The sequence below is a fragment of the Sus scrofa genome, chromosome 5 (genome assembly GCF_000003025.6).
Source record: "Sus scrofa isolate TJ Tabasco breed Duroc chromosome 5, Sscrofa11.1, whole genome shotgun sequence".
Lineage (NCBI taxonomy): Eukaryota > Metazoa > Chordata > Mammalia > Artiodactyla > Suidae > Sus > Sus scrofa.
The window spans coordinates 46,411,236-46,438,893 of NC_010447.5; the positions used below are offsets into that span (position 1 = coordinate 46,411,236).

Here is a 27,658-nt window from a genome sequence, read left to right on the forward strand (position 1 = left end):
TAAAAAGATTAAAAAAAAAAAAAAAAAAAAAAAAAAGAGTCAAGCTCTACTGTCTACTTTGGCAAGTGCCTGTTCTCCACTTCTACATGCATTATCCCAAACTAATAAGACATGGTTATTATACAACTTAAATTTGTATTAAATGAAATTCAGTGTAATACAGAGTCCTGTATGTGTATAACAGCAAGCAAACTGAAGAGAATCTTCCCCCCATTCAAACAAAAACGAAAGGACAAATATGACTTAGACAAGCATATCTCTTTCCTTACCTTAAGAATCAGGTGTCTGAGCTCATTATCCTGAATGAATGAAGGTCTACAATTATTTCCCATATAAGAATTTGCCATACCTGAGGTAAAGAAGTCAAAAGTTATTTAAAATAGAGATGGAAATGAGGTAAATGCTCAATGCTGCTGCTGCTACTGGTGACAATGACAGTATTTTCTCTTTTAGCACTCTAACACCTCTTCTGCAATCATCCTCTTTCTTTGTTATTACTAGATTTAAATTTCCTGCTTTCAGATTATAAAATTATTGTAACTGCTTATTCCATTACATTCAAATGTGTGCAAAATAAGTATATTGAAAAGTAGTAAAATGCAATATATTATCTATTACTTTATAATAACATGCAAAAATATTCAAGACTGGTTATTTTAAAATGTATTAAAGTATAGTTGATTCACAAGGTTGTGTTAATTTCTGCTATACAGCAAAGTCATTCAGGTTTATGTATTCTTTTTTATATTCCTTTCCATTATGGTTTATTACAAGATATTGAATATAGTTCCCCGTGCTATACAATAGGGACCTTGCTGTTTGTCCATTCTGTATATAATAGTTTGCATCTGCTAATCCCAAACTCCCAATCCATCCTTCCCAACCACTCCCACCCCCTTGGCAACCACTAGGCTGTTCTATCTGTGAAGACTCCAGTTATTTTTATAATTTCTTAGTTCTTAAAACTGATAATATGAATTACCCCAAATAGGGAGATTCTGGAATTCTAAGCAAATTTTATGGATTCTTCAGATTTTCCATATGACCTTTTAAAGATCTTATGGAGACTTATGATAATATACAAAAATATATAAAAGTATAAATGAAATAATTTATTTTAAGCCCTTAGCACAGAGCTTATTGTATTAAAAGGAAAATCTATGAAACAACCAGAAGAGCTGGGAGAATGATAAGGAATTATCAGGTCAAAGCTAGGTAAAAGTTTGACCTGAGAGAAGTAAGGAAAGAACTAAAACATTTATCTTGAGGGCATCCAACCTTGACAGGGATGCCTTTCATGGCCATAGGTGGGTGCAGGGGACAGTTTGCCAAGGCAAGGTGTGAGGTCCCTAGATAACCTCCAGGCAAGGGTGATTCAAAAGTAAATCAGATTTCCCTCCCTTATACTTCCCAACCCCCTCTAACCCCATCCCATCCTTCTGGGGACTACAAGTAAAGATGCTTTTGAAAAAGAAGTATTGCTGGGAAACCTGGACAGCTGCATGCAAATCAGTGAAACTAGAACACACCTTCACACCATGCATGAAAATAAACTCAAAATGGCTGAAAGACTTAAATATAAGACAAGACACCATCAAACTCCTGGAAGAGAACATAGGCAAAACATTCTCTGACATCAACCTTACAAATGTTTTCTCAGGTCAGTCTCCCAAAGCAACAGAAATAAAAGCAAAAATAAACCAATGGGACCTAATCAAACTGACAAGCTTTTACACAGCAAAGGAAAACAAAAAGACAGCTTACAGAATGGGAGAAAATACTTTCAAATGATACGACTTAATCTCTAAAATATACAAACAACTTATACAACTCAACAGCAAAATAGTCAACAACCCAATTGAAAAATGGGCAAAAGACATGAATAGACACTTCTCTGAGGAAGATATACAGATAGCCAACAAGCACATGAAAAAATGCTCAACATCACTGATTATTGGAAATGCAAATCAAAACTACCATGAGATACCACCTCATGTCAGTCAGAATGGCCATCATTAATAAGTCTGCAAACAACAGATGCTGGAAGGGTGTATAAAAAGGGAACCCTCCTGCACTGTTGGTGGGAATGTAAGTTGGTACAACCACTATGGAGAACAGTATGGATGTACCTTAGAAAACTATACATAGAACTATCATACGGCCCAGTAATACCACTCCTGGGCATATATCCAGAAAAAAACTTTTCTTAAAAAAGACGCATGCACCCACATGTTCATTGCAGCACTATTCACAATAGCCAAGACATGGAAACAACCCAAATGTCCATCAATAGATGATTGGATTAGGAAAATGTGGTATATGTACAACAATGGAATACTACTTAGCCATAAAAAAGAACAAAATAATGCCATTTGCAGCAACATGGGTGGAACTAGAGGCTCTCATAGTGACTGAAGTAAGTCAGAAAGAGAAAGACAAATACCATATGATATCATATATCTGGAATCTAATATATGGTACAAATGAACCTTTCCACAGAAAAGAAAATCATAGACTTGGAGAATACACTTGTGGTTGCCAAGGGAGGGGGGGGGCGGAGTGGGATGGATGGGGAGCTTGGGGTTAATAGATGCAAACTATTGCCTTTGGAATGGATTAGCCATGAGATCCTGCTATGTAGCACTGGGAACTACGTCTAGTTACTTATGATGGAGCATGATAATGTGAGAAAATAGAATGTATACGTGTATGTGTAACTGAGTCATCACGCTGTATAGTAGAAAAAAAATAATGTATTGGGGAAATAAAAAAATAAAAACACTTGAAATTTTTAAAAAAGAAAAAAAAAGAAAAAGAAAAAGAAAGATGAGGTAACACTCTGAGACGTGTTAACCTCTAATTGGCCTCTAATTGGCCTTTCAATGGATTTATAGAGGCCAAACTCACCAATTACCTAAGTGGTAGGGAATAAACAAAACCAGAAAATTGAATACCTTCATGATATGATTCAGGAAAGTCTTCTTAGACCGGAAACACCCCTAAAAAAACCTGGCATAAGCAAAAAAAGACTCTTTTGGAATCTCCCTCAAAGAATCCCCCCAAATGACATTATTATTATTATTACCACTACTATTACTACTACTACTACACAGTAGTCTGATAGAAGGGAGTTAAGAAAAGGCTGAAGGGTGGAGACTCTGTGTGCCAGGCCATGTACAGTGATAAATCAATGTGAGTGAAGCAGTGACACTTCCAGGCTGGCCTCAGGCAAGGTTGGCAGAAGTGTGCCAAGGAAACCCCGTCAGTGTCAATCAGCCAGAAGGGACAAGCCCAGACTAAATAGGTGAGTGAGGACATGCCAGTGAGCAAACAAAGGCAGTCAGTGTGGAGAGGAAGCTAGAGTGTGGTCGGTTAACAAAATGCATGCTGTGCCATTGTGTACACCTGCCAAAGAGTGGTGACAACTCTGATTCTCAGATTCTGATAGCAAAAACAAATAAGAAAACACGATCACCTACTTTTATTATGACGTTCATACTATCATTAAAAAAAGGACAATATGACAATAATAATGATCATAATGATCAAAATGACAATATCTGACCACCATCTCCATCACTGAGAAACTCTGTGCTCTTTCTCGGATATTTGCCTTATGACAAATATCATATGAGCTCACTTATATGTGCAATAGAGGAAAATGATACAGGGTCGGGGGATGAGTGAAATAGGTGGTGATGAAGTGGTACAGATTTCCAGTTGCAAAATAAATAAGTCCTGGGGATGTAAATGTACAGCATAGGGAAGATGGTCAAGAGAGTAAAATAACTTTGCATGGTGGCAGGTGGTAATTAGACTTACACTGATCATTTCTTAATGTACGAAAATATTAAATGATTATGTCATACCTCGATAACTAAAAAAAGGAAAAAATGATACAAATTAACTTATTTACAAAACAGATATAGACCCATAGATAGAGAAAACAAACTTATGGTTACCAAAGGGGAAAAAGGGGGAGGGATAAGTTAGGAGTTTGGGATTAATAGAATATACTACTATATATAAAAGAGATAGGAGTTCCCATCATGACTCAGTGGTTAACACACCCGACTAGTATCCATGAGGACATGGGTTCTATTCCTGGCCTTGGTCAGTGGGTTAAGGATCCGGCATTGCCATGAGCTGTGGTGTAGGTTGCAGACATGGCTCAGATCCCAAGCTGCTGTGACTGTGGTGTAGGCCAGCGGCTACAGCTCTGATTCGACCCCTAGCCTGGGAACCTCCACATGCCATGGATGTGGCCCTCAAAAGACAAAAAGACAAAAAATAAAATAAAAATAAACACCAAGGACCTACTGGGAATGATATTCAGTATCTTGTAACAACCTATAATGGAAAAGAATCTGAAACTAACAAAACATTGTAAATCAACTATACTGCAATTTTTAAAAAGAATAAAAAAATAAATACTGGAATTCCCATCGTGGAGCAGCAGAAAAGAATCCGACTAGGAACCATGAGGTTGTGGGTTCGATCCCTGGCCTCACTCAGTGGGTTAAGCATCCGGCATTGCTGTGAGCTGTGGTGTAGGTCAAAGATGCGGCTTGGATCTGGTGTTGCTGTGGTTCTGGTGTAGGCCGGTGGCTACAGCTCCAATTATATCCCTAGCCTAGGAACCTCCATATGCCGCAGGTGTGGCCCTAAAAAGACAAAAAAAAAAAAATATGCTCACCCTTTATACATATTACCCTTTACTCAGCAACAACACTATGAGGCAAAGCATTACCCCTGTTTTATAGATGTGGAGGTTGAGGATTAAATTGTCACACGGCAATTTAGGCAGGGAGCCAGGATTTGAAACCAGGTTTACCTCCAGGACCCAGGCATGCACCACTGGTTCCCAGGTACTCAGACCCATGGAGGCCCTTGGAAAGCATCTGCTCCAGAGCAGGGCTTACTCCAAATGTGGTCTGCAAACCATCTCACCAGTTTGTCATCATCTAACTGTAGTGAGATGAGCACAGAAATTAACAAAAAGCATGGTAATGCTTTATGGTAATGCTGTTGCCTTCCAGCCCATGAGCATTTTTTTCCATTAATTAATTGTATGTATTTTATTTTATGTATTTTTCTTTTTTGGCCACCCCATGACATATTAAGTTCCCGGGCTGGGGAGCAGATCCAAGATGCAGTTGTGACCTATGCTGCAGCTGCGGCAACGCTGAATCCTTTAACCCACTGGGCTGGGTGGGGATCGAACCTGCATCCTGGCACTGTGGATACACCTCTGGTCTCTTTTGCCACAGTGGGAACTCGTGTACTGTACTTTATAATGGATGGAGGTGAAGAATACTTGCCCTTCCCCCACAGAGTTTGAGAAGCACTGCTGGAAAGTGTAGTTAAAAAAAAGATCATTTCATCATTCTCTGTCTTCCAAGTAATTACGTGTAGACTAAAGTAACACTGTCCACATGCAGCCCTCTGATGATCAGGCATCCAGGCGTTTGTAGGTCGAGTTGGGGTCCACTCTGGCTAGGGCACTGGGGGGTGGCCCCAGCTGCTTTAAGTCATCATTTCCTCAGGTAGACGTGACTAAGGATCTGGTCAATTGTGATGAGTAAATGATCGCCTTGGCCAATGGTGAAATCTATGCTCTGTTCCAAAGAATCCTCTCTGGATCTAGGCAGTGTCTCCTCCCTACTGAGTGTCCCTTGTCACAGGCATACATTTATCACTAGCTGTTCATGATCTCTTCGTGGGTCTGTCTCCCAAGTCCACCATGAACCCTCCAGCACAGAGAGCTTGCCTCCTTCATTTTCATAACCCCAGCAGAAGCTCAGTTCCCGTTGGCTGAATTAGTTTAGTGATTCATGGCTTTTCCCTTGGGTCCTCCTCTCTCGGGATGTTATAAATGTGAGAACTGTTGGGTAATTTTCGGGTTGCTATCCAGTGACCTCAGTTGAGCCCACTAATGTTCACTGCTGAAAGATTTAAGGGTAATACTGCACACAACTTGTGGGTAAAAGAGAATCTTATTTCACAAGAGACTGGTAGGAAAAAAAGGCCTCCAGTCATGCTGTAAAAGTTGCCAATGCCTGTGCTGCTCTGCATGGTACGGAAGGGGTCGAGGGCTGTACTTGCCTTCCCCACTGCCTGCTCTCCAGATCTGCATGTGCTTAACTGGTCACAATATATAAGCCATTTTTCTATCTTCTGCAAAGATCTAGGAAAGGTGATTTACAGTACAGCTCGCAGGGAGTTCCCTGGTGGTCTAGCAGTTAGGACTCAGTGCTTTTACGGCTGTGGCCCAGGTTTAATCCCTAGTCTGGGAACTGAGATCCCACATCAAGCTGCTGCATGCTGCAGCCAAAAAAAGTACACTTTGCACAAGTTACTATTAAATAACACTTTAATAACTGTCTCTAGTTTTCTTCCCTAATTTGTATACGCACCTCCCAGGCCTCCTCTAATCTGAACAGATTTGTCAGGATTTGTTGTTTTTGTTGTTCATTATGAACTAAGATCCTCTTTGGGCTCCAGTTTGCACCTGGAGTCCAGGTAACACTGCTCTCCTCCAAGCCACTTTAACTCAACCTGGTAAATCTCCTGTGTTCTGACCACAGGACTTCCTTTTCCCTTTAACAGCTTTTTCTTCTGCTAACGTGCAGTATAGGACAGAGATCTAAATGAGACCCTTGGTCTTCCTTTGCTTATTCCTTTTTTATACTTTTGGAGCCAGATTTCACTATAATATTTTAGGTCTTTACAGATCTGAATATGCAAGTCTCCTCTATGGTCTGCAATGCCCCTTCTGCCAGGTCTTCTGATCCTCTCAATATAAATATATGTCATTAACATTCAAATATCTAAAACTCAATTCTATTTCCATCATTCCACACCCCACACCCCAACCAGACTGGGGTTGTTCCCAAACCAGAGGTGATTCCACTTTGATTTAAAATTCAAGCTCACACAGGGAAATTGGTAAAGTCAGAAATGATCACACACACCACAAGTAGCAATGCCTAAGGACCTCCTTCGCCCAATGTCCCATATATATGAGAATGCCTTACAATAGCAAGATGTGATGCATTTTCTGACCTACTTACCAGTCTGAACGACATTTTAAGAGAAGTTGTGTTTAAGGGGTTTTGCGTTTCTAATAGTAGAAGTCTGACAATAATTTAAAATTATAATAATTAACATGACATTTCAGAACTTCTAAAATATTGAGAGGTATGTACAGCAGGTGTTATCTTCATATTATATATGAAGAAACAAGTAGAAATATAAAGACTTTCCAAGTTCCCGTAGTAAACTTAAGATGAAGCTTGTAGTGAAACCAAGTTTTCTGGCATCCAAATTAGTACTCTCTCCGCATAAGAATATGGACAAGCATCCAAGTTAATGCCTAGAAAGCTGAAAGACATAGCTGCATAAAATCTCAACAGCCAGGAACAACGAAACACACCCATCCAGGACCTTGTCAATCACAGGGAAGACATCACAAATCCAAGTGTGGGGGCCATTTTCAAACTCACCTTTTAAAGATCTCAAATGCTGAACAGCCATTCTTAAAACTGTCAGTTTGTCCAGCTTCCGTGCCACAGGATGGCACTGAGGGATCATCGCAGACAGTGTTTCAATCAGGTTGTTCATTTTATCTCTCCTCCGCTTTTCGGTTTGGCTATGCGCTTCTCTAAGAAGGAAAAAGAGCTGCCTTTATATTTAATATTCAGCAGACCCCCACTTACCCCAGAGGTACCAGGGAGCATGGGTGAGGCCAGCAAGCCCCTGCTGCTCTTCCTCCCAACTCTGGCCCTGCAGGTGGCAATCAGGGAAGAGGCAGAAGCACTGGGAGCAGGAATGGCACTCACTCATCTGCTTTCACCACCCTCACCCCACTACCCTTGTTCCTTCCCTCCTGACCTCATTCCCTGAAACCTTGAAGAACTAAGACCTCAGAGATACATGCACCCCATTGGTCACTCCAGCACAATTCACAATAGCTAAGACATGGAAACAACCTGAATGTCCATTGACAGAAGAACGGATTAAGAAGATGTAGTATAGATATACAGTGGAATATTACACATCCATAAAAAGAATGAAATATTACCATTTGCAGCAGCATGAATGGGCCTGAAATTAACATATTGAGGCAAGATAAAGACAAATATATGAGATCACTAATATGTGGAATCTAATACAAAATGATACAAAAGAACTTATTCACACAATGGAAACAGACCCACAAAGAGTTAGAAACCAAACTTAAGGTTACCAAAGGGGGAACACTGGTGCAGGGGAGGCGATAAATTGGAGGTTGGGACTGACATATACACACTACTATATATGGAATGAATGAGTAATAAAGACCTACTGTATAGCACAGAGAAACCTACTCAACACTCTGCAGTGACCTATATGAGAAAAGAATCTGAAAAGGAATGGATATATGTATACATATAACTAATTCACTTTGCTGTACACCTGAAACCAACACAACATTGTAAGTATATTCTTTTTTTTGAATGATTTTTATTTTTTCCATCATAGCTGGTTTACAGTGTTCTGTCAATTTTCTACTGTACAGCAAGGTGACCCAGTCACACATACATGTATACATTCTTTTTCCCACATTATTCTCCATCATGCTCTATCATAAGTGACTAGATATAGTTCCCAGTGCTGTACAACAGGATCTCATTGCTTAACCATTCCAAAGGCAATAGTTTGCATCTATTAACCCCAAATTCCCAGTCATTCCACTCCTATCCCCTCCTCCTTGGGGTCAACTATATTCTAATACAATTTTTTTTTTTAAGATTAAAAGGAAAAAAAGAACTAAGACCTCTGAGAGCCATGGTGAATGCTTTTTTAGCTTCCCTTCAGGCTCAGAGGAAGAGGTAGCTTGCCCTCTATTCAAAGCTAATGCCTCTCTGGCATTTGCTTGAATAGTTATCAGCATCTTAACCTTATTCTCTTTCACAGCTCTTTCTGTGGGTCAATAAATGGGTTCAAGTCCCTTCTCTTTGAAAAAAAAAATCACTTTCCCTAATTCTAGGGAAACTTTTTCCTTGCTTCCCTCCTCAGCCAGCTTCCTCAGAGTGTGGACTCCACTCAAACTTTCATCTCCCAGGCACCTCTCCATCTCTTAAAATCAACCCCCTTCCACAACCCCCCACTCCACTAAAACTACTCTAGTAAAGGTCATCCTAGACTTACGCAACCCCAGCTGATTCCTGCCTTGAATTTGAGACTGTTGCCACTTCTCACATTCTTCCCTGGCTTCTGTGCCCTCTCCTGCTCCTCCATCCTCCTGGCTCAGCTCCTTCTCTGTCCTTCAACACTGGTCCTCTGAGATCCCTTACCTGGCATCACTCTTTCCTCACCTATAGCTTCACCCTAAGAAACTGTATTCTGTCATAAGCTTCTTTCCATTAAATCCTTATCTCATTCACTCTCCATCCAATTCTCAACCTTCAGAACCCAATATTATGCACCTCAGTGATTCACGAGCACTCTAAAACTCAAGAAATCCCAAACTGAATGCATCTTCTACAGCTGACCCTATTATAATTCCCCTTCCTCTACCAGCCCTAATTACTCTTCCTTCTGTAGGGTTTATCTTGATTGGTGACACCACTAGACTCATTCTTGACCCTTCTTCTTCACCCTAAAGAGTCAAATAATTATAAACTTCTGTAGATTCTAGTTTTTAAAATATCTTTAAATCTGTCTTTTCCTCTTCTCCAGCCACTCTGTTACCACCTTGATTCAGGCCCTTATGGTAGCTCATTGCATGACTCCAAAAAGCCTTTGAAACTGATTTTCCTGCTTCTTCTAGTGTCTTTCTCATTCACTCTATCCATCCACTATTCCCAGAACAATTGCTTTCAAATCAAATCATGGAATCCCATGGCCAACATGTATTTCCACTGCCTAAAAGTGAAGGCAAGACTCTCTACTGACATCCCAATGTTCTCATGACCCGGCTCATGCCTTCATTTCCAGTTTCACCTTCCCTTGTCTTCTCCCTCCAGCTCCAGATTTCACAAAGCAGCAATGCCAGATGACTTGCTAGTCCTCCAACACATCAAGTCCTCTCTCATCTCCTCTAACCCTTGCTCTTTACTCAGTTTAGAATGTCCTACCTTCCTATATTCTTGGGAAAATCCTATTCCTTCTTCAAAACCCAGATCAGTTATTCTGGGAATGTTTCTTTGATGATTCATCATTTCCCTTTCTCAGTCATCTCAGTACCTTATTTCATCAAATATACTCCTACCATATTTCATCAAGTCTAAGATACTATCATTTGTAAGATGCAGCATTACTTAATGCATCACAAAGAAGGAAAAATGCTGCCAATTAATAGGAAGATGACCTTGATGATAAGATCTGTTTCACAGATGATAAAATGTGGAGGGAGAGCAATGTGTCACTTGGATTTCAAGAATTATTTTATTTTACACTTTATTGTGAACATATGTCTGTTTCTCCTACAACACTCACGTCATAGCAACTCCAGAATTTCTATATAAGAAGAGTTTGGGGAAGGGTATCTAATGGGAAAGAGGAAAAATGGAGACTTGTCCTGTTTTTAGAGACTTTAAACTAGATGAAAGAGTTGGGGGGGGGCACTGATGGAGCTAACCCACCCCACAACCATTCACCCCTGGGCCATGCCCCTCCTGGAAGAAAATACATACTTTGGGGTGTGCTGGCTGAAATTCAAGTTACACATGTATTTACATAATATCTTACTCATACTTTGGTCTATTCATGGGCAATTTTTAGATTAAAGACTTACAATTTTAAAAATGTTATAGTTATCCTCTTGCTAGAATATTCACCTCTTCTTTCTAACAGTATTACCCACTAGCATAGACAGAAGCAGTGGACAGAAATGCCTGATTCCAGGAATGTACAGCAGAAGAGCAGATGCCTTCTCTTAGAGCTAGGGTTTGGAGAGAGATGAAAACAGGTGGAAACAAAACCACTTAAGAATGATTAATGATGATGCAAACACAGAGGAAGGTGAAATAGCCAATTTTTGAATACTTTACTTGAAGGAGGTGCACCTGAAAATACCTCTTGGAGGAATTTAATAAAGAAAGGCATATCCATCCAGAGGCTAGTTCTCTGCTTAATAATTCATCAGGGCTCTGGCCCTTATCTCTGTGAACTATTACTGTCACTTTAAACCATGTCAGTGTTTTGCAGAGTCATATATATATATATATTCTGAGAAAATAGAATAAATGGAGAAAAAGCAAAATTGAGATCTGGCCATGTTGCCAGATGCAGGAAATAAATCTGTAGATATTGAAAGAATATGTTGAAACAATTGACAGAATTTATGATGATGTATTACTAATAATCAGATGTTCCTTGTAAGTAATTCTGATTTGCTTACAGGGTAAATTAGGTTTTCTCTAGTGTTTAAAGACAATAATAGTTGTTGTTTTTTTGTTTTTGGCCATGCCCACAGTATACAGAAATTCCCTAGGCAGGGATCAAAACCAAGCCACAGCAGTGACAAGGCAGAATCCTTAACTGCTAGGCCACAAGGGAACTCCAATACTAGTTGTTTTTAATAAAGAGCTATTCTAAGAAAAATTTAGATACATAGGCCAAATGTTATTCAAGTAAATAGAGAAAAATGGTACAAAGTATCAGAGGATCTCTACTTCTCAGAGCAATAGAAAAACCCAATACTCATGAATCCATTCTATCTTGACATCACCCATTTGCTTTGGCTGCTGGTCTGCCTGTGTGACCTCTTCTACCCACCATGTACCTTCTCAATGGTACAATATACCTGAGGGACTTCACCTGTACTTTTTGTTCACCATCTTACAAAAAAGCAGGATAACATATCAAACTACATGAAACAGATTTTAATTCTTGAGAAAGAAAGAAATGTGAGATTAAGTCCAATCATCCTAATTCCTAGTAAGCCTTTAGGTCTTTTTGTTTGTTTGTTTCCACTTTTTTTTAATTTCCCCAATAAATTATTTTTTTTCTACTGTATAGCATGGTGACCCACTTATACATAACATGCATACATTCTATTTTCTCACTTTATCACACTCCATCATAAGTGACTAGACGTAGTTCCCAGTGCTATACAGCAGGATCTCATGGCTAATCCATTCCAAAGGCAATAGTCTGCATATATTAACCCCAAGATCCCAATCCATCCCACTCCCTCCCCCTTGGCAACCACAATCTATTCTCCAAGTCCATGATTTCTTTTCTGTGGAAAGGTTCATTTGTACCATATATTAGATTCCAGATATAGGTGATATCATATGGCATTTGTCTTTCTGACTTACTTCACTCAGGATGAGAGTCTCTAATTCCATCCATGTTGCTGCAAATGGCATTATTTTGTTCTTTTTCATTGCAGGAGTAGTATTCCATTGTGTATATATACCACACCTTCCTAATCCAATCATCTGTTGATGGACATTTGGGTCAATAGCCAAGCCTTTAGTAGTAAATGCACCCCCGAGCCCCTCCTTAAAACCATTACTACTGTTTGTAAAGCTGATAGGCACCTCACCCCCATCAGGTAACAAAAAATTGTTAACTCACAATGAATAATCACCACTGTTCTGTTTAGAAATTACCCCATGCCAAAGTTCAAAAGGAATATAATATTCATAAAATAATATTAAATCAAATACTTTAAAAACAATTGATGGCTTAGTCAAAAATTTATAATAGCACTATTAAATAGCTTGAAAATACATTAAGAATCTCAGACCTGGGGGGAGGGGATCAAGATGGTGGAGGGGTAAGACATGGCTCTCACCTTCTCCTACAAACACATCAAAAAAAAAAAAAAAAAATCTAGGGAGTTCCCGTTGTGGCACAGTGGTTAACGAATCCGACTAGGAACCATGAGGTTGCGGGTTCGGTCCCTGCCCTTGCTCAGTGGGTTAACGATCCGGCGTTGCCGTGAGCTGTGGTGTAGGTTGCAGATGCGGCTCGGATCCCGAGTTGCTGTGGCTCTGGCGTCGGCCAGTGGCTGCAGCTCCGATTTGACCCCTAGCCTGGGAACCTCCATGTGCCGCGGGAGCGGCCCAAAGAAATAGCAAAAAAAGCCAAAAAAAAAAAAAAAATCTACATGTAGAATGATTTGCACCTAATAACTACTAAACCCTGGCAGAAGACTTAAAACCTCCAAAAAGGGCAAGAAACCTTCCACATAACTTGGTAGAACAAAAGGAAAAAAAAAAAGAGAGAGAGAGCTGAGTAAAAAAAAAAGGAATCAGGATGGGACCACCACTCCTGAGACAGAGCTGTGACAGAGGAAAAGAATCTGCACCCTGGGAAGCCACCTAACTGGCAGAGAGATCAGCCAAGACAGAGAGGGAACCTCAAAGCCTTGGAGAAAAGTAAAGCAGCCAGACTGAGGAGAGCAAAGCTGAGAGAAAGCTGCATGGACCATCAGTATCACTGCCCACAGACACCACAGCCTGAGACATTTGGGAGGGAGCTGGGCACTGATACTCAGGCTTCGGAAGTCAGTTTTGCACAGAGGACTAGGGTTGACTGTGTGGAGACAGCCTGAGGGGCTAGGGAGTGGTGCACCACAGGTGGGAGAGTGGAGCACCACAGTCGAGGAAGCACAGGAGGAGGTCTAGGCCCGCAGGAGAAGCAAGGAACCATTGTTGTGTAGAGGGTGAGAAAAGGAGGGGTGGACTGCCACAAGAATCTCTCTGTTCATGCATGGACTCTTGGATGGTGGGGCAGTGGAGTGCCTCTTATGTAGGCTATGGGCAGTGGGGGCAAACCACTGCAGCCATCTCAGACTAGAGGTCCATAAACAGGCACCACCTGTGACTTCATTCACCTCAGGGGTAGCTGCAGAGGAGGGCACTGCAACCAAGTGCCACCTGTTGCTGCTCTCACTTCCCAGGGAATGCACACACTCTACTGTTGCCACTGCCAAAGTCTCTGGGTGCCACCTACACCTGCCTGAGGGCCACTGCCACTTCCCAGGCCCTGTAACCAGAAGCAGGCTGTGCCACCTCCCCACAGGTCCCCAACATTGTCAAGGATTGAGAAACCAGGCACTGACTACAGGCGTTGTCCACTACCTCCATCGCCCTGGAAGCACACATAGGCCATACACTAGCACACCCCCTATCAAGGGGATAACAGCCTGAACACACTAAGGAAAGAGACAGCAGGCATCCAAATGGAAAGCAGCCCTCAAGCTAAAAAAAAAAAAAAAAAAAAAGTAAACCCTCATAAAATACCCATGGGTACTCTTTTATAGAAATAGCCCTCAAAGACTATAGTAGTTGTTTTCCCTAAACTCACAGAATAAGAAAAATATAAGCAAAATGAAGAAGCTCAGGAACCATTCCCAATTAAAAGAACAGAATTCCCCTGAAGGAGCAAACAATGAAACAGACCTCTGCAGTCTAACAGACCCAAAGTTCAAAAGGACATAGTGAAAATACTGAAGGAATTGAGAGCAAATATGAAGGAAGTAAGAACAGATATGAACAGTAATGCAGATTACTTTGGAAAGCAACTAGAAAATATAAGGAGGAGCCAAGAAAAATTAGAAAATTCATTGGCAGATACACAAGCTCAGTTAAAGGCACTAAGGAGCAGAATGAATAATGCAGAGGAATGAGTTAGTGAGTTGGCAGATAGAATAAATGGCAATCACCTAATCAGGACAGCAGACAGAAAATCAAATGAAAAAACATGAAAGAAATATAAGCAATCTATGGAATAATATAAAGTGGGCCAATCTATGCATAATAGGGTTTCCAGAAGGAGAAGAAAAGGAAAAGGGGATTAAAAATATATTTGAAGAAATTATGGCTGAAAATTTTTGAAATCTAGGAAACAGATATTGAGATACAGAAAGCACAGAAGGCCCCAAACAAACTGAACCCAAACAGACACACACCAAGACGTATCATAACAGAAATGGCAAAAGTTAAAGATAAGGAGAGGAGTCTATAGGTAGTAAGAGAAAAACAATGAGTTAATTATAAGGGAACCCCCTTAAGGCTATCAGATTATTTCTCTATAGAAACACTACAGGCCAGAAGAGAGTGGCAAGACATATTCAAAATTTTAAAAGGGAAACATTTGCAGCCTACAATACTCTACCCAGCAAGAATATCATTTAAAATAGAATGAGAAGTAAAGAATTTATCCAACAAACAAAAACAAAAAGAATACAGTAATACTAAACCCATTCTAAAAGAAATACTGAAAATTCTCCTCCAATAAAAAAAAAGAAAGAAATCACAACTGGAAAGTAATCACCTAAATAAGCCAGTGTTAGAGATATAAAAAGAAAGGAAAAAACCTAACATAAAAATAATGTTAAACATAAAGAACAGCAAAAGGATAAAGATGACAATGTTAAAAAAGGACATTAGGAGTTCCTGTCATGGCTCAGCAGTAACAAACCTGACTAGCATGCATGAGGATGTGGGTTCGATCCCTGGTCTTCCTCAGTGGGTTAAGGATCTGGTGTTGCTGTGAGCTGTGGTATAAGTTGCAGACATGGTTTGGACCCTGTGTCACTGTGGCTATCGTGCAGCCTGGGGGCTACAGCTCATATTCAACCCCTAGCCTCAGAACTTCCATAAGCCATGGGTACAGACCAAAAAAGATAAATAAATAAATAAATAAATAAATAAATAAATAAATAAAATAATAGACATCAAAATCATAAAATGTGCAGAAGGAAAGTAAGAAAATCTAGGAGTTCCCGTTGTGGCACAGTGGTTAACGAATCCGACTAGGAACCATGAGGTTGCGGGTTCAGTCCCTGCCCTTGCTCAGTGGGTTAACGATCCGGCATTGCCATGAGCTGTGGTGTAGGTTGCAGACGCAGCTGGGATCCCCCGTTGGCTCTGGCGTAGGTGGGGGACTACAGCTCCGATTCGACCCCTAGCCTGGGAACCTCCATATGCCGCGGGAGTAGCCCAGGAAATAGCAAAAAGACCAAAAAGACAAAAAAAAAAAAAAAAAAAAGAAAATCTAGACTCTCTTTTTCTAGAATGTATTTGAGCCTATATGACCATCAGGTTAAAGCAAGCAAATATAGGAAGGGGGTAACATACTTGAAAAACAGGGCAACTACAAATCAAGACCAAACAATACATTCACAAAAATTAAAAAGAAGAGGACACAGGCATAAAAGAAAAGGCAATTATCTAGCCAAGAAAAGAAAAGAACAAAGGAGAAACATAGAATCAACTGGAAAACAAGGGTTAAAATGGCAATAAAAACATAATTATCACTAATTACTTTAAAGGTCAATAGACTGAATACTCTAAAGACATAGAGTGACAAACTGGATAAAAAAACAAGAAACTTACAGCATGCTGCCTACAAGAGACGCACCTCAGGGCAAAAGACAAATATAACTTGAAAGTAAGAAGATGGAAAAAGATATTTCATGTGAAAGGAAATGACAGGAAAGCAAGAGTTGCAATCCTCATACCAAACAAAATAGACTTTAAAACAAAGGGCATAAAGAAAGACAAAGGAGGACACTATTTAATGATAAAAGGATCGATTCAAGAAAAGGATATTACACTTGTCAATATATATGCCCCTAATATAGGAGCACCTGAATATATGCAACAACTAGTAACAGAATAAAAGGAGAAATTGATGGGGATACAACAATAGTAGTCCCACTCACAACAATGGACACATCCTCTAGACTGAAAATCAATAAAGCAACAGAGATACTAAATGATACAATAGAACAGTTAGATATTTTTAGGATATTATATCCAAAAAACCAGAAGATACATTCTTTTCAAGAGCTCGTGGAACATTCTCAAGGACTGATCACATACTGGGGCACAAAACTAACCTCAACAAATTTAAGAGTATAGAAATTATTTTAAGCATCCTCTCTGACTACAATGGCATGAAACTAGAAATAAACCACAGGAAAAGAAAAAACTGACTACATGGAGACTAAACAACAATCTACTGAAAAACCAATGGGTCAACGAGGAAATCAAGACATAAATTAAAAATACCTCAAGAAGTTCCCACCATGGCTCAGTGGAAATGAATCCAACTAGGAACCATGAGGTTGCAGGTTCCATCCCTGGCCTCAATTGGTGGGTTAAGCATCTGGCATTGCTGTGAGCTGTGGTGTAGGTCACAGTTGCGGCTCGGATCTGGCATTGCTGTGGCTCTGGTGTAGGACCGCAGTAACAGCTCTGACTAGACCCCTAGCCTGGGAACCTCCCTATGCCACAGGTGTGGCCCTCAAAAAGACAAAAAAAAAATACCTTGAGACAAATGATAATGGAAACAAAACTACTCAAAATTTATAGGATGCTGCACAAGCAGCTCTTGGAGGGCAGTTCATAGCAATATAGGTCTTCCTCAAAAGAAGAAAAATCTCAAATCTGCAACTTAACCTACCAACAAAAAGAATTAGAAAAAAAATAACAAACAACACCTAAAGTCAGCAGAAGGAAGAAAATCATAAAGATCAGAGAGGAAATCAATAAAATAGAGATTCAAAAAACAATAGAAAAAAATCAATAAAACCAAGAGCTGGTTCTTCGAAAGGGTAAACAAAATTGACAAACCAAGAGTTGGTTCTTTGAAAGGTTAAACAAAAGTAACAAACCTCTGGCCAGACTCACCAAGAAAAAGAAGAAAGAACCCAAATAAATGAAATAAGAAATGAAAAAGGAGAAATCGCAATGAATACTGCAGAAAATACAAAAAAAAAAAAAACTGTAAGAGAATACTGTGAACAACTATATGATGCCAACAAATTTGAAAACCTTGAAGAACTGGATGACTTTCTAGAGACATAGCTTGCCAAAACTGAATCAAGAAGAAATATACCATTTGAAAACAGACACTAGAAATGAAATTAAATGTGTAATAAAAACATTCCCTACAAACACAAGTCCAGGATCATATGGCTTCACAGGTGAATTCTACCAAACATATAAAGAAGAACCTATACCTATCCTTATTAAAATTTTCCAAATGGTTGAAGAAGGAATAATCCCAAAGACAGTCTAGGAAGCTACCATCACCTTAATACCAAATCCAAACAAAGATACTACCGAAAAAGAAAATTATAGGCCAGTATCTTTGATGAATATAGACACAAATATTCTCCACAAAATTTTAGCCAACTGAATTTAAGAACACATAAAAAAGATCATACACCATGACCCAAGTGGAATTCGTCCCAAGTTCACAAGGATGGGTTCAACATATGCAAATCAATCAACATCATGCACCACATTAACAAAAGAAAATCAAAAACCACATGATCTTCTCAATAGATGCAGAAAAAGCACTTGACGAAATCCAACATTTTTCATGATAAAAACTTTTACCAAAGTGGGTATAGAGGGAACATACTTTAACATAATAAAACATTTAACATTTGTCATAAATGTTAAATGTATATATAATATATAATACTCAATGGAGAGAAACTGAAAGGCTTCCCACTAAAATCTGGAATGAGACAAGGATGCCCACTCTCGCTCTTTTATTCAACACAGTATTGGAAGCCTTAGCCATACCAATTAGACAAACAAATAAAAATTATCCAAATTGGAAGAGAAGAGGTAAAATTTTCACTCTATGCAGATGACATGATACTATATATAGAAAACCCTAAGGACACCACACTGAAACTACTCAAACTGATCAACAAAATCAGCAAAGTAGCAGGATAAAAGATTAACATTCACAAATCAGTTGCATTTCTGTATACTAACAGTGAAATATTAGAAAAAGAATATAAAAATACCTTTTAAAATCACACCCCTAAAAATTAAATACCTAGAAATAAACCTGACCAAGGAGATGAAAGACTTATATGCTGAGAACTATAAGACATTAATCAAGGAAATTAAAGAGGATTCAAAGAAATGGAAAACTATTCCATGCTACTAGATTGGAAGAATTAATATTGTTAAAATGGCCATACTACCCAAAGCAACCCACAGACACAATGCAATCCCCAACAAATTACTCATGACATTTTTCACAGAACTAGAACAAACAATCCAAAATTTTATCTGGAACCATAAAAGACCCAGAATTGCCAAAGCAATCCTAGGCGGTGGGTGTGTGTGTGGTGGCTAGGGGGAGGGGGGGCACAAGCAGAACTCTCCCAGACTTCAGACAATATTACAAAGCTACAGTAATGAAGACAATGTAGTACTGCTACAAAAACAGACATAGAGACCAATGAAAGAGAAAAGAGAACCCAAAAATAAACCCAGACACCTATAGTCAATTAATCTTCAACAAAGAGGCAAGAATATAAAGTGTGAAAAATTCTCTTCAGCAGGTTGTGCTGGGTAAACTGAACAGCTGCATGTAAATCAATGAAACTAGAACACACTCTCACACCATGCACAAAAATAAACTCCAAATGGCTTAAAGACTTAAACATAAGACAAGACACCATAAAACTGCTAGAAGAGAACAAAGGCAAAAGATTCTCTGACATCAACCATATAAATTTTTTTCTCAGGCAATAGAAACAAAAACAAAAATAAACAAATGGGACCTAATCAAACTCACAAGCTTTTGCACAGCAAAGGAAATCATAAAAAAAAGACAACCTACAGAATGGGAGGAAATAGTTGTAAACAAAGCAACTGACAAGGGCTTGATCGCCAAAATATACAAACAAGTCTTACAACTCAACAGCAAAAAAAAACAAACAACCCAATTGAAAAATGGGCAGAAGACCTAAATAGACATTACTCCCAAAGAAGACATAAGGATAGCCAACAGGCACATGAAAAAATGCTCAACATCACTAATTACTATAGAAATGCAAATCAAAACTACAAGGTAAGTCTATAAATAACAGATGGAGAGGATGTAAGAAAAGGGAACCATCCTAAACTTCTGGTGGGAATATAAATTGGTACAACCACTATGGAAAACAGTATGGAGGTATCTCAGAAAACTAAATATAGAACTATCATATGATCCTGCAATCCTGCTCCTGGGCATATATCCAGACAAAACTTTCATTCAAAAAGACATGCACCTTGGAGTTCCCACTGTGGCTCATGTAAAAAACCCAACTAGTATCCATGAGGATATGGGTTCTATCCCTGGCCTTGCTTAGTGGGTTAAGGATCCCATGTTGCCATGAACTGTGGTGTAGGTTGCAGATGTGGCTTGGATCCTGTGTTGTTGTAGCTGTGGCATGTGCTGTATTGGAGCTGTAGCTCCAATTTGACCCCCAGCCTGGGAACTTCCATATGCCACAGACCAAGCCCTAAAAAGCAAAAACAAACAAACAAACAGAAATGTGCCCCCTGTATTCATTGCAGCACTATTCACAACAGCCAAGACATGGAAACAACTTAAATGTCCATTGAAAGATAAAAGGATTAAGAAGATGTGGTACATACAAACAATGGAACACTAGTCAGCCATAAAAAGAACAAAATACTGCCATTTGCAACAACATGGATGAAACTGGAGACTCTCATGCTAAGTGAAATAAGTTAGAAAGAGAAAGAAAGCACCTATATCTGGAATCTAAAATGTGGCACAAATGAACCTATCTACTGAACAGAAATAAAATCATGGATATAGAGAAGAGACTTGGTCGCTGGGGGTGGGGTGGGGGTGGAGGTGAGGAATGGGATGGACTGGGAATTTGGGGTTAGTAGATGCAATCTACTGCATTTGGAGTGAATAAGCAATGAGGTCCTACTGTATAGCCAGGGAACTAGAGCCAGTCACTTGTGATAGAAAATAATGATGATTAAAAAAAAAAAAAAAAAGAAAATAATGGAAGATAATATGAGCAAAAGAATGCATATATATGCATATAACTGGGTCACTTTTCTGTACAGCAGAAATTGACAGAACATTGTAAATAAACTATAATAAAAATTTTTTTAAAAGAACTTCAACCCAAGGCAATCTACAGATTCAATGCAATACCTATCAAATTACCAAAAACATTCTTCACAGAACTAGACCACAATATTTTAAAATTTGTATGGAAATACAAGAGACCCAAATAGCCAAAGCAACACTGAAAAACAAAAATGGGGGAATCAAGCTTCCTGACTTTAGACAGTACTACAAAGCTACACTCATCAAAACCATATGGTACTGGCACAAAAACAGAAATATAGACAAATAGAACAGGATAGAAAACCCAGATATAAACCCAAATACCTACAGTCAACTAATCTATAACAAAGAAGGACAGAACATACTGTGGAAGAAAGATAGCCTCTTCAATAAATGGTGCTGGGAAAACTGGAAAGCTACATGTGAAAGAATGAAAATAGAATACTATCTAACACCATATAAAAAAATAAACTCTAAATGGATTAAAGACCTAAATATAAGGCCAGACATGATAAAAGTCCTAGAGGAAAACATAGGCAGAATGCTCTTTGACATAAATCACAGCAACATCTTGTTTGATCCACCTCCTAGAATAAAGACAATAAAGACTCAAATAAACCAGTGAGACCTGATCAAATGCAAAAGCTTTTGCTCAGCAAAGGAAGCCATTAAAAAAATGAAAATACAACCCAGACAATGAGAGAAAATCTTTGCCAATGATGCAACAGACAAGGGCCTAAGCTCCAAAATATACAAACTCATGCAACTCAGTAATAAAAAACCAAACAAACCATTTGAAAAATGGCAAGAATACTTAAATAGACATTTCTACAAAGAAGACATATGGATGGCCACAAGCATATGAAAAAATGCTCAATGTCACTAATTTTTAGAGAAATGCAAATCAAAATTAAAGTGAGGTACCACCCCACACCAGTTGGAATGGCCATCATTAAAAAGTCAACAAACAACGAATGCTAGAGAGGGTGTGGAGAAAAAGATACTATCCTCCACTACTGGTGAGAATGCAAGTTGGTATAACCACTATGGAAAACAGTATGGAGGTACCTCAGGAAATTAAATACAGAGCAACCATATGATCTAGCAATTCAACTACTAGGCATATATCTGGACAAAACTTTCATTGAAAAAGATACATGCACTCCTATGTTCATAGCAGCACTGTTCACAATAGCCAAGACATGAAAACAACCTAAATGTCCATCAACAGATGAATGGATTAAGAAGATGTGGTACATATATACAATGGAATATTACTTGGCTATAAAAAAGACAAATTAATGCCATTTGCAGCAATATGGATGGATCTAGAGACTCTCATACTATGTAAGCCAGAAAGAAAAAGACAAATACCAGATGATAATTTACAGAATCTAAAATATGGAACAGATGATCCTATCTAAAAATAACAAACCAACCAACCAAAAACAGAAACAGATCATGGACAAGAAGAACAGACTTGGGGTTCCCAAGGGGGAAAGGGGAGGGAGTGGGATGAATGGGCATTTGTGGGGGTTTGGGGCATGCAAACTGTTATGTTTGGAATGGATGGGCAATGGGATCCTACTGTAGAGCACAGGGAAATGTGTGTGACTGGGTTACTTTGTTGTACAACAGAACTTGATGAAACATTGTAAATCAACTATACTTTAATAATAATAATTTTAAAAAAGAATCTCAGACCTTTAATCAAAATGAATTTATTTTGCCTGAAAATTCATCTAGATGGTAAGAAATATATCTGAAAATTCAAAACTGATGATTTGTCAGTAATACTAATTTTCACATTAGCATATTCCCCAGAATATACTAAATGTATATATGTGTATAAATATTTATATATACACATTCATGTACATACACATGTGTGTTTATTCATTTAGAAATCACTACCAGGAGTTCCCATCGTGGCACAGTGGAAACCAACCTGACTTGGAACCATGAGGTTGCAGGTTTGATCCCTGGCCTCACTCAGTGGGTTAAGGATCCACATTGCCATGAGCTATGGTGTAGGTCGCAGACGTAGCTCAGATCCTGCGTTGCTGTGGCTGTGGTGTAGGCCGGCGGCTGTAGCTCCGATTACACCCTAGCCTGGGAACTCCATGTGCCACTAGTTCGGCCCTAAAAAAGGTAGTAAAAAAAAAATCACTACCAAAATGAAATACATTGATGGCAATAGAACACTGTTCACATTAAAAAACTACGCAGGCTGAATAGTTTTTAGAAATACATATTTTTAAAAATATACTTTTAAACATATCATTTTGTCAAAAGGCATTTTAAAAATTCAAGGTAGGAGTTCCCATTGTGACTCAGCAGAAACAAATCAGACTAGTATCTTTGCTCAGTGGGTTAAGGCCTTGCCATGAGCTGTGGTGTAGGTCGCAGATGCAGCTCAGATCCTGTGTTGCTGTGGCTGTGGCGTAGACCAGCAGCTGTGGCTCTGATTAGACCCCTAGCCTGGGAACCTCCATATGCTGCAACTGAGGCCCTGAAAAAAAAGCAAAAAAATACAATAAAATAAAATTCAAGGTAAAGCACCCAAAATGTCATCTGCAAATAAACACAGTTAATATTTTAAGTGGTCTCCCTCCAATCTCTTTCTTAAAACTATATCTAGATTATCTAGATACATACAAAAAATAGCTTTGACTATTTAACTTAGCCATGTTGGGGGGGGGGTAGTTAAGGGGAAGAGCATTTATGTAGATCTTTCTGTGTGTTCTATACATATATAAAGTAAACAAAATCCAGATCATGTATAAAATTTTTCAAGTTTTATCTTATTCTCTTAACGCTGTAACATAAATATTTTCCCCTAGCTTCAAATATTCTTGGAGAACATGATTTGAAGTGATTAAACAGTGGCCCATTGATTAACTATACTCTAATTTATTTAATAACTTTCTATTAATAGATATCTCAGTTTTCTAATTCTTCAATATTATAAATAGTATGGCTAATACTATTGTGCTACATGTATTTTTTATTATTCTCCTAGGATAAACCCTAAGACATATAATTTATGGACAACTATTTTAAGGCTCCCGACTCATCTTGCCAAATTTTCTTCTTAGAGGACTCAACAATGATCATTTTCCAGACTTTGAAAAAGGTGGGCCTCTTATTGAACTATTTTATTCAAATAATGAGGTTTTTAATAATATTCATCTGCTTAAAAAAGATAATACATGCTGTTTATAGAAAATTTAATAAAATATATGAAGATACTTACAAATATTCCATGTAAAAAAGGACCACTAAGATCAAAGCTTTAATCAAAGGAGGTTTTCCTTCTCACTGTCTAAATAAATAACTTTAATGATGCTTTATCAAAAATACTTTCTCAGCTTTTGAGAATATTACTATCCCCATTTTACAGATGAAGGAATTGAGGCCCATTAAGTTTAATGACTACTGAAGTTCATAGACCTAATAGGAGACCAGTGAGGCTTACACTCTGTAGGCTGGTGTGTCTTCCTCTATGCCTTGATCATTGTCGGCCCGATCTGTGGTATGAAATTAAACAGCTTCTTTGAAGCAAAAGAGAGGGTCAGATTAAGTGACTTTTTTTTTCTCCCCTTTTCAGCCTGACTTCATACTGAAGGACTAAAACAGAAAATAATTATACAAATGAATAATTTTATTCTTAATGGTCTGGTATTATATATACATCACTTCAATTTCACAAGGTAAAATTTGACTTTTAAGTCATACTTTTGCTTTGATTATATGTGTTCTAACCAATTAACACACTAACGTTGCCTCCTTGGCAAAATCCCAACCTACTGTACTTAAGCAATCCAAATATACTTTGATTTAATGGTCCTTCACAGAAGAGGATATAGGATGATCTTGTTAATCAGACAATTCATCTCTTTGTTTGCAGCATGAAATTAATAAATTTGCTCTTTGTATGTTTCCCCCCCCCCGGCATTTGATCCAGAGTCATAATATTTTTGCTTATGGATTTTAATAAGCTTTCCATTCACAGTACTTAGATGTATTTTCTTAGTGTAGCATCTTAAAATTACAGTCACGTTTTTTTCAAAACACAGGGCAGGCTCTCCTTCAACACTACTTTCACTGCGTTTTGAATGAGATGTCGGCCCTCTTCCTAAAGCAGCCAAAGACAAGTGAAATTGGAAGATAAAATGATCAAAACTTTCTCCTGATTTGCCTATTTCCATGCCTTTCCCTTTGTGAAACTTTCTTCCTTTGGTTTTTGAGATGCCACTCCCACCTCAGGGCCCTGTGGTCTCACATCCTGGGTAGGATTCCCCTCCCCTCTTGGCCTCCTAGTCTTCCCTCTGCATACACTTCCCCCGTAACTGCACCCAAGCCGGTCACTGCACTTGCTCTCCATACATTAATGGTGCCTGAATCTCCATCTCCGGACCAGGCCTTAAGGTCCAGATCCTCCTATCCAACCACCTACTTGAAGATCCCATAAATATCACATTCTCACCGAGCTTATCATCCTCGCCTCCGTCTCAGTGAAAGATACTACCATCCCCCATCTAGGTGTCCATATCAGAAAATCTGATGCATCTTAAATTTCTGCTCTCCTCCATGAATGAGCATGAAATCTTAGCCAATTTTTTTTTCTTTTTATGGCTGCACCTGGGGCATATGGAAGTTCTCAGGTCAGTGGTCAGATCAGAGACGCAGCTGCCACCCTACACAGCTTGCTGGATCCTTAACCCACTGAGGGAGACCCGAGATGGAACCTGCATCCTCCTAGAGACATCAGGTTCTTGATCCACTAAGCCACAACAGGAACTCCTCTGACTTCTAAATGTATCATAATATGTCCCTCCCTTTCCATGTCCTTCCTTCCCTGGCCACTATCCTGGGCCAACACTTAGAAATCCTAGTCTCTCACAATCATCTCTCAGCTATTTTCTCTGTCTGCTGATTTTCCTCCTTCAGCCCATCCTCTATGCTGTTTCCAGAGTAATCCTTTGAAAATATAAATCTGTACCACTTCACACTTACTAGGATAGCTGTATTTATTTATTTATTTATTTATCTACTTATTTATTTATTTATTATTATTATTATTATTTTTTTTTTTTTTTGGCCACACCTGTGGCATGTGGAAGTTCCTGAGCCAGGGGTTTAACCTGAACCACAGAAGTGACCTAAGCTGCTGCAGTGACAATGCTGGATCTTTAACCTACTGCACCACAAGAGAACCCCACCTTCTTCTTCTTTTTTAATGGAAAAGAATAAGTGTCAGCAAGGATATGGAAAAATTTCTGGTGGGAATGTAAAATGGTACAGCTACTGTGGAAAATAGTTTGGTGGCTCCTCAAAAACTAAAACAGAATTACCAAAGGAGCCAGCAATTCTACTCACAGGTACATATACCAAAGAAATGAAAACAGGGCTCAGATACTTGACCACCAATGTTCATAGCAGCATTATTACAATAGCCAAAAGGTGGGAAAAACCCAGATGTCCATCAACAAATAAATGCATAAACAAAATATGGTATATACATACAAGAATACTATTCAGCCATAAAAAAGGAGATTCTAATATATGCTATAACATAAATGAAATTTGAAAACATTACACTAAGTGAAATAAGTCAGAGACAAAAGGACAAATATTATGATCCCACTTACTTGAAATATCTAGAACAGACAGATTCTGAGAACTAGAAAGTAGGCTAGAGGTTACCAGGGCCTAAGAGAAAGGGAGGTATGGAGAACTACTATTGAATGGGTACTGCCTTTCTGACTGGGGTGATGAAAAAGTTTTAGAGATAGACAATGGTGATGGTTATACAACATTGTGAATTGTACACTTAAAAGCACTTAAAAGGGAGTTCCTGTCATGGCTCAGTGGTAATGAACCCAACTAGTAACCATAAGGATGTGGGTTTGATCCCTGGCCTTGTTCAGTGGATTAAGGATCTGGCATTGCCATGAGCTGTGAAGTAGGTCACAGATGTATCTCAGATCCCCTGTTTCTGTGGCTGTGGCTTAGGCTGGCAGCTGCAGCTCTGATATGACCCCTAGTCTGGGAACTTGCATGTTCCGGTGAGTGCGGCCCTAAAAAGACAAAAAAAAAAAAAAAAAAAAAAGTGGTTAAAATGGCAAATTTTATGTTATATATATTTTACTACAACACAAAGTTTTTTAAGTGCAAAGGCAAGTGAAAGTTTTCAAAACATTATCTGATCAGAGACAGGATTAAGACGGCGGAATAGAAGGACAGGAGCTCAGCTTCTCTCATAAAAACAAAATTACAACCAAATGCTGAGCAACCTTCAACCGAATGGACTAGAAACTTTCAAAAAGATATCCTACTCCAGAAGACAAAGAGGAGGCCACATCAAGAGGTAGGAGGGGTGATTATGTGATATAAGCAACCCCATACCTCCCTCTTTCCACAGACTGGAAAGTAACTGTCACAGAGACTCACCCACAGGTGTGAGAGTTCAGAGCCCCACATCAAACGCCCATGCCTGGGAATCTGGCATTGGGAGAAGGAGCCTCCAGAGCATCTGGCATTGAAGGCCAGTGGGGCTTGTGAGCAGGAGCTCCACGGGATTGGGAGAAATGGATACCCCATTCTTGAAAGGTGCCCACAGACTTTCACGTGCACTGGGTCCCAGGGCAAAGCAAAGTCTCCATAGGAATCTGAGTTGGATCTGACTGTAGTTCTTGGAGGATCTCCTCGGAAAACAGGGGGCAACTGTGACTTGTTGTGGGGGAAGAGCATTGGAGGCAAAGTTCTTGGGAATATTAATCAGCATGCCTTT

General features: G+C 39.0%; 1 protein-coding gene across 10 annotated transcripts in view; it reads right to left on the reverse strand.

Moving 5' to 3' along the window:
• ARNTL2 (aryl hydrocarbon receptor nuclear translocator like 2) overlaps positions 1-27,658 on the reverse strand; it is a 192,497-nt gene that overhangs the window by 121,363 nt on the left and 43,476 nt on the right. For 7 of the 10 annotated variants that reach the window (XR_002344063.1, XM_021092153.1, XM_021092155.1 and 4 more), the window contains 2 exons: positions 7,506-7,663; positions 270-349 (listed from right to left, as the gene is read on the reverse strand). Coding sequence is in view for 9 of the 10 variants with exons in the window: in XM_021092153.1 (XP_020947812.1) it covers positions 270-349; positions 7,506-7,663 (238 nt within the window). In the remaining variant the exon portion in view is untranslated. Of the gene's footprint in view, positions 1-269; positions 350-2,954; positions 3,010-7,505; positions 7,664-24,340; positions 24,417-27,658 lie in introns of all 10 variants that reach the window. The other 3 variants (XM_021092159.1, XM_021092157.1, XM_021092156.1) reach the window with 2 other exon arrangements.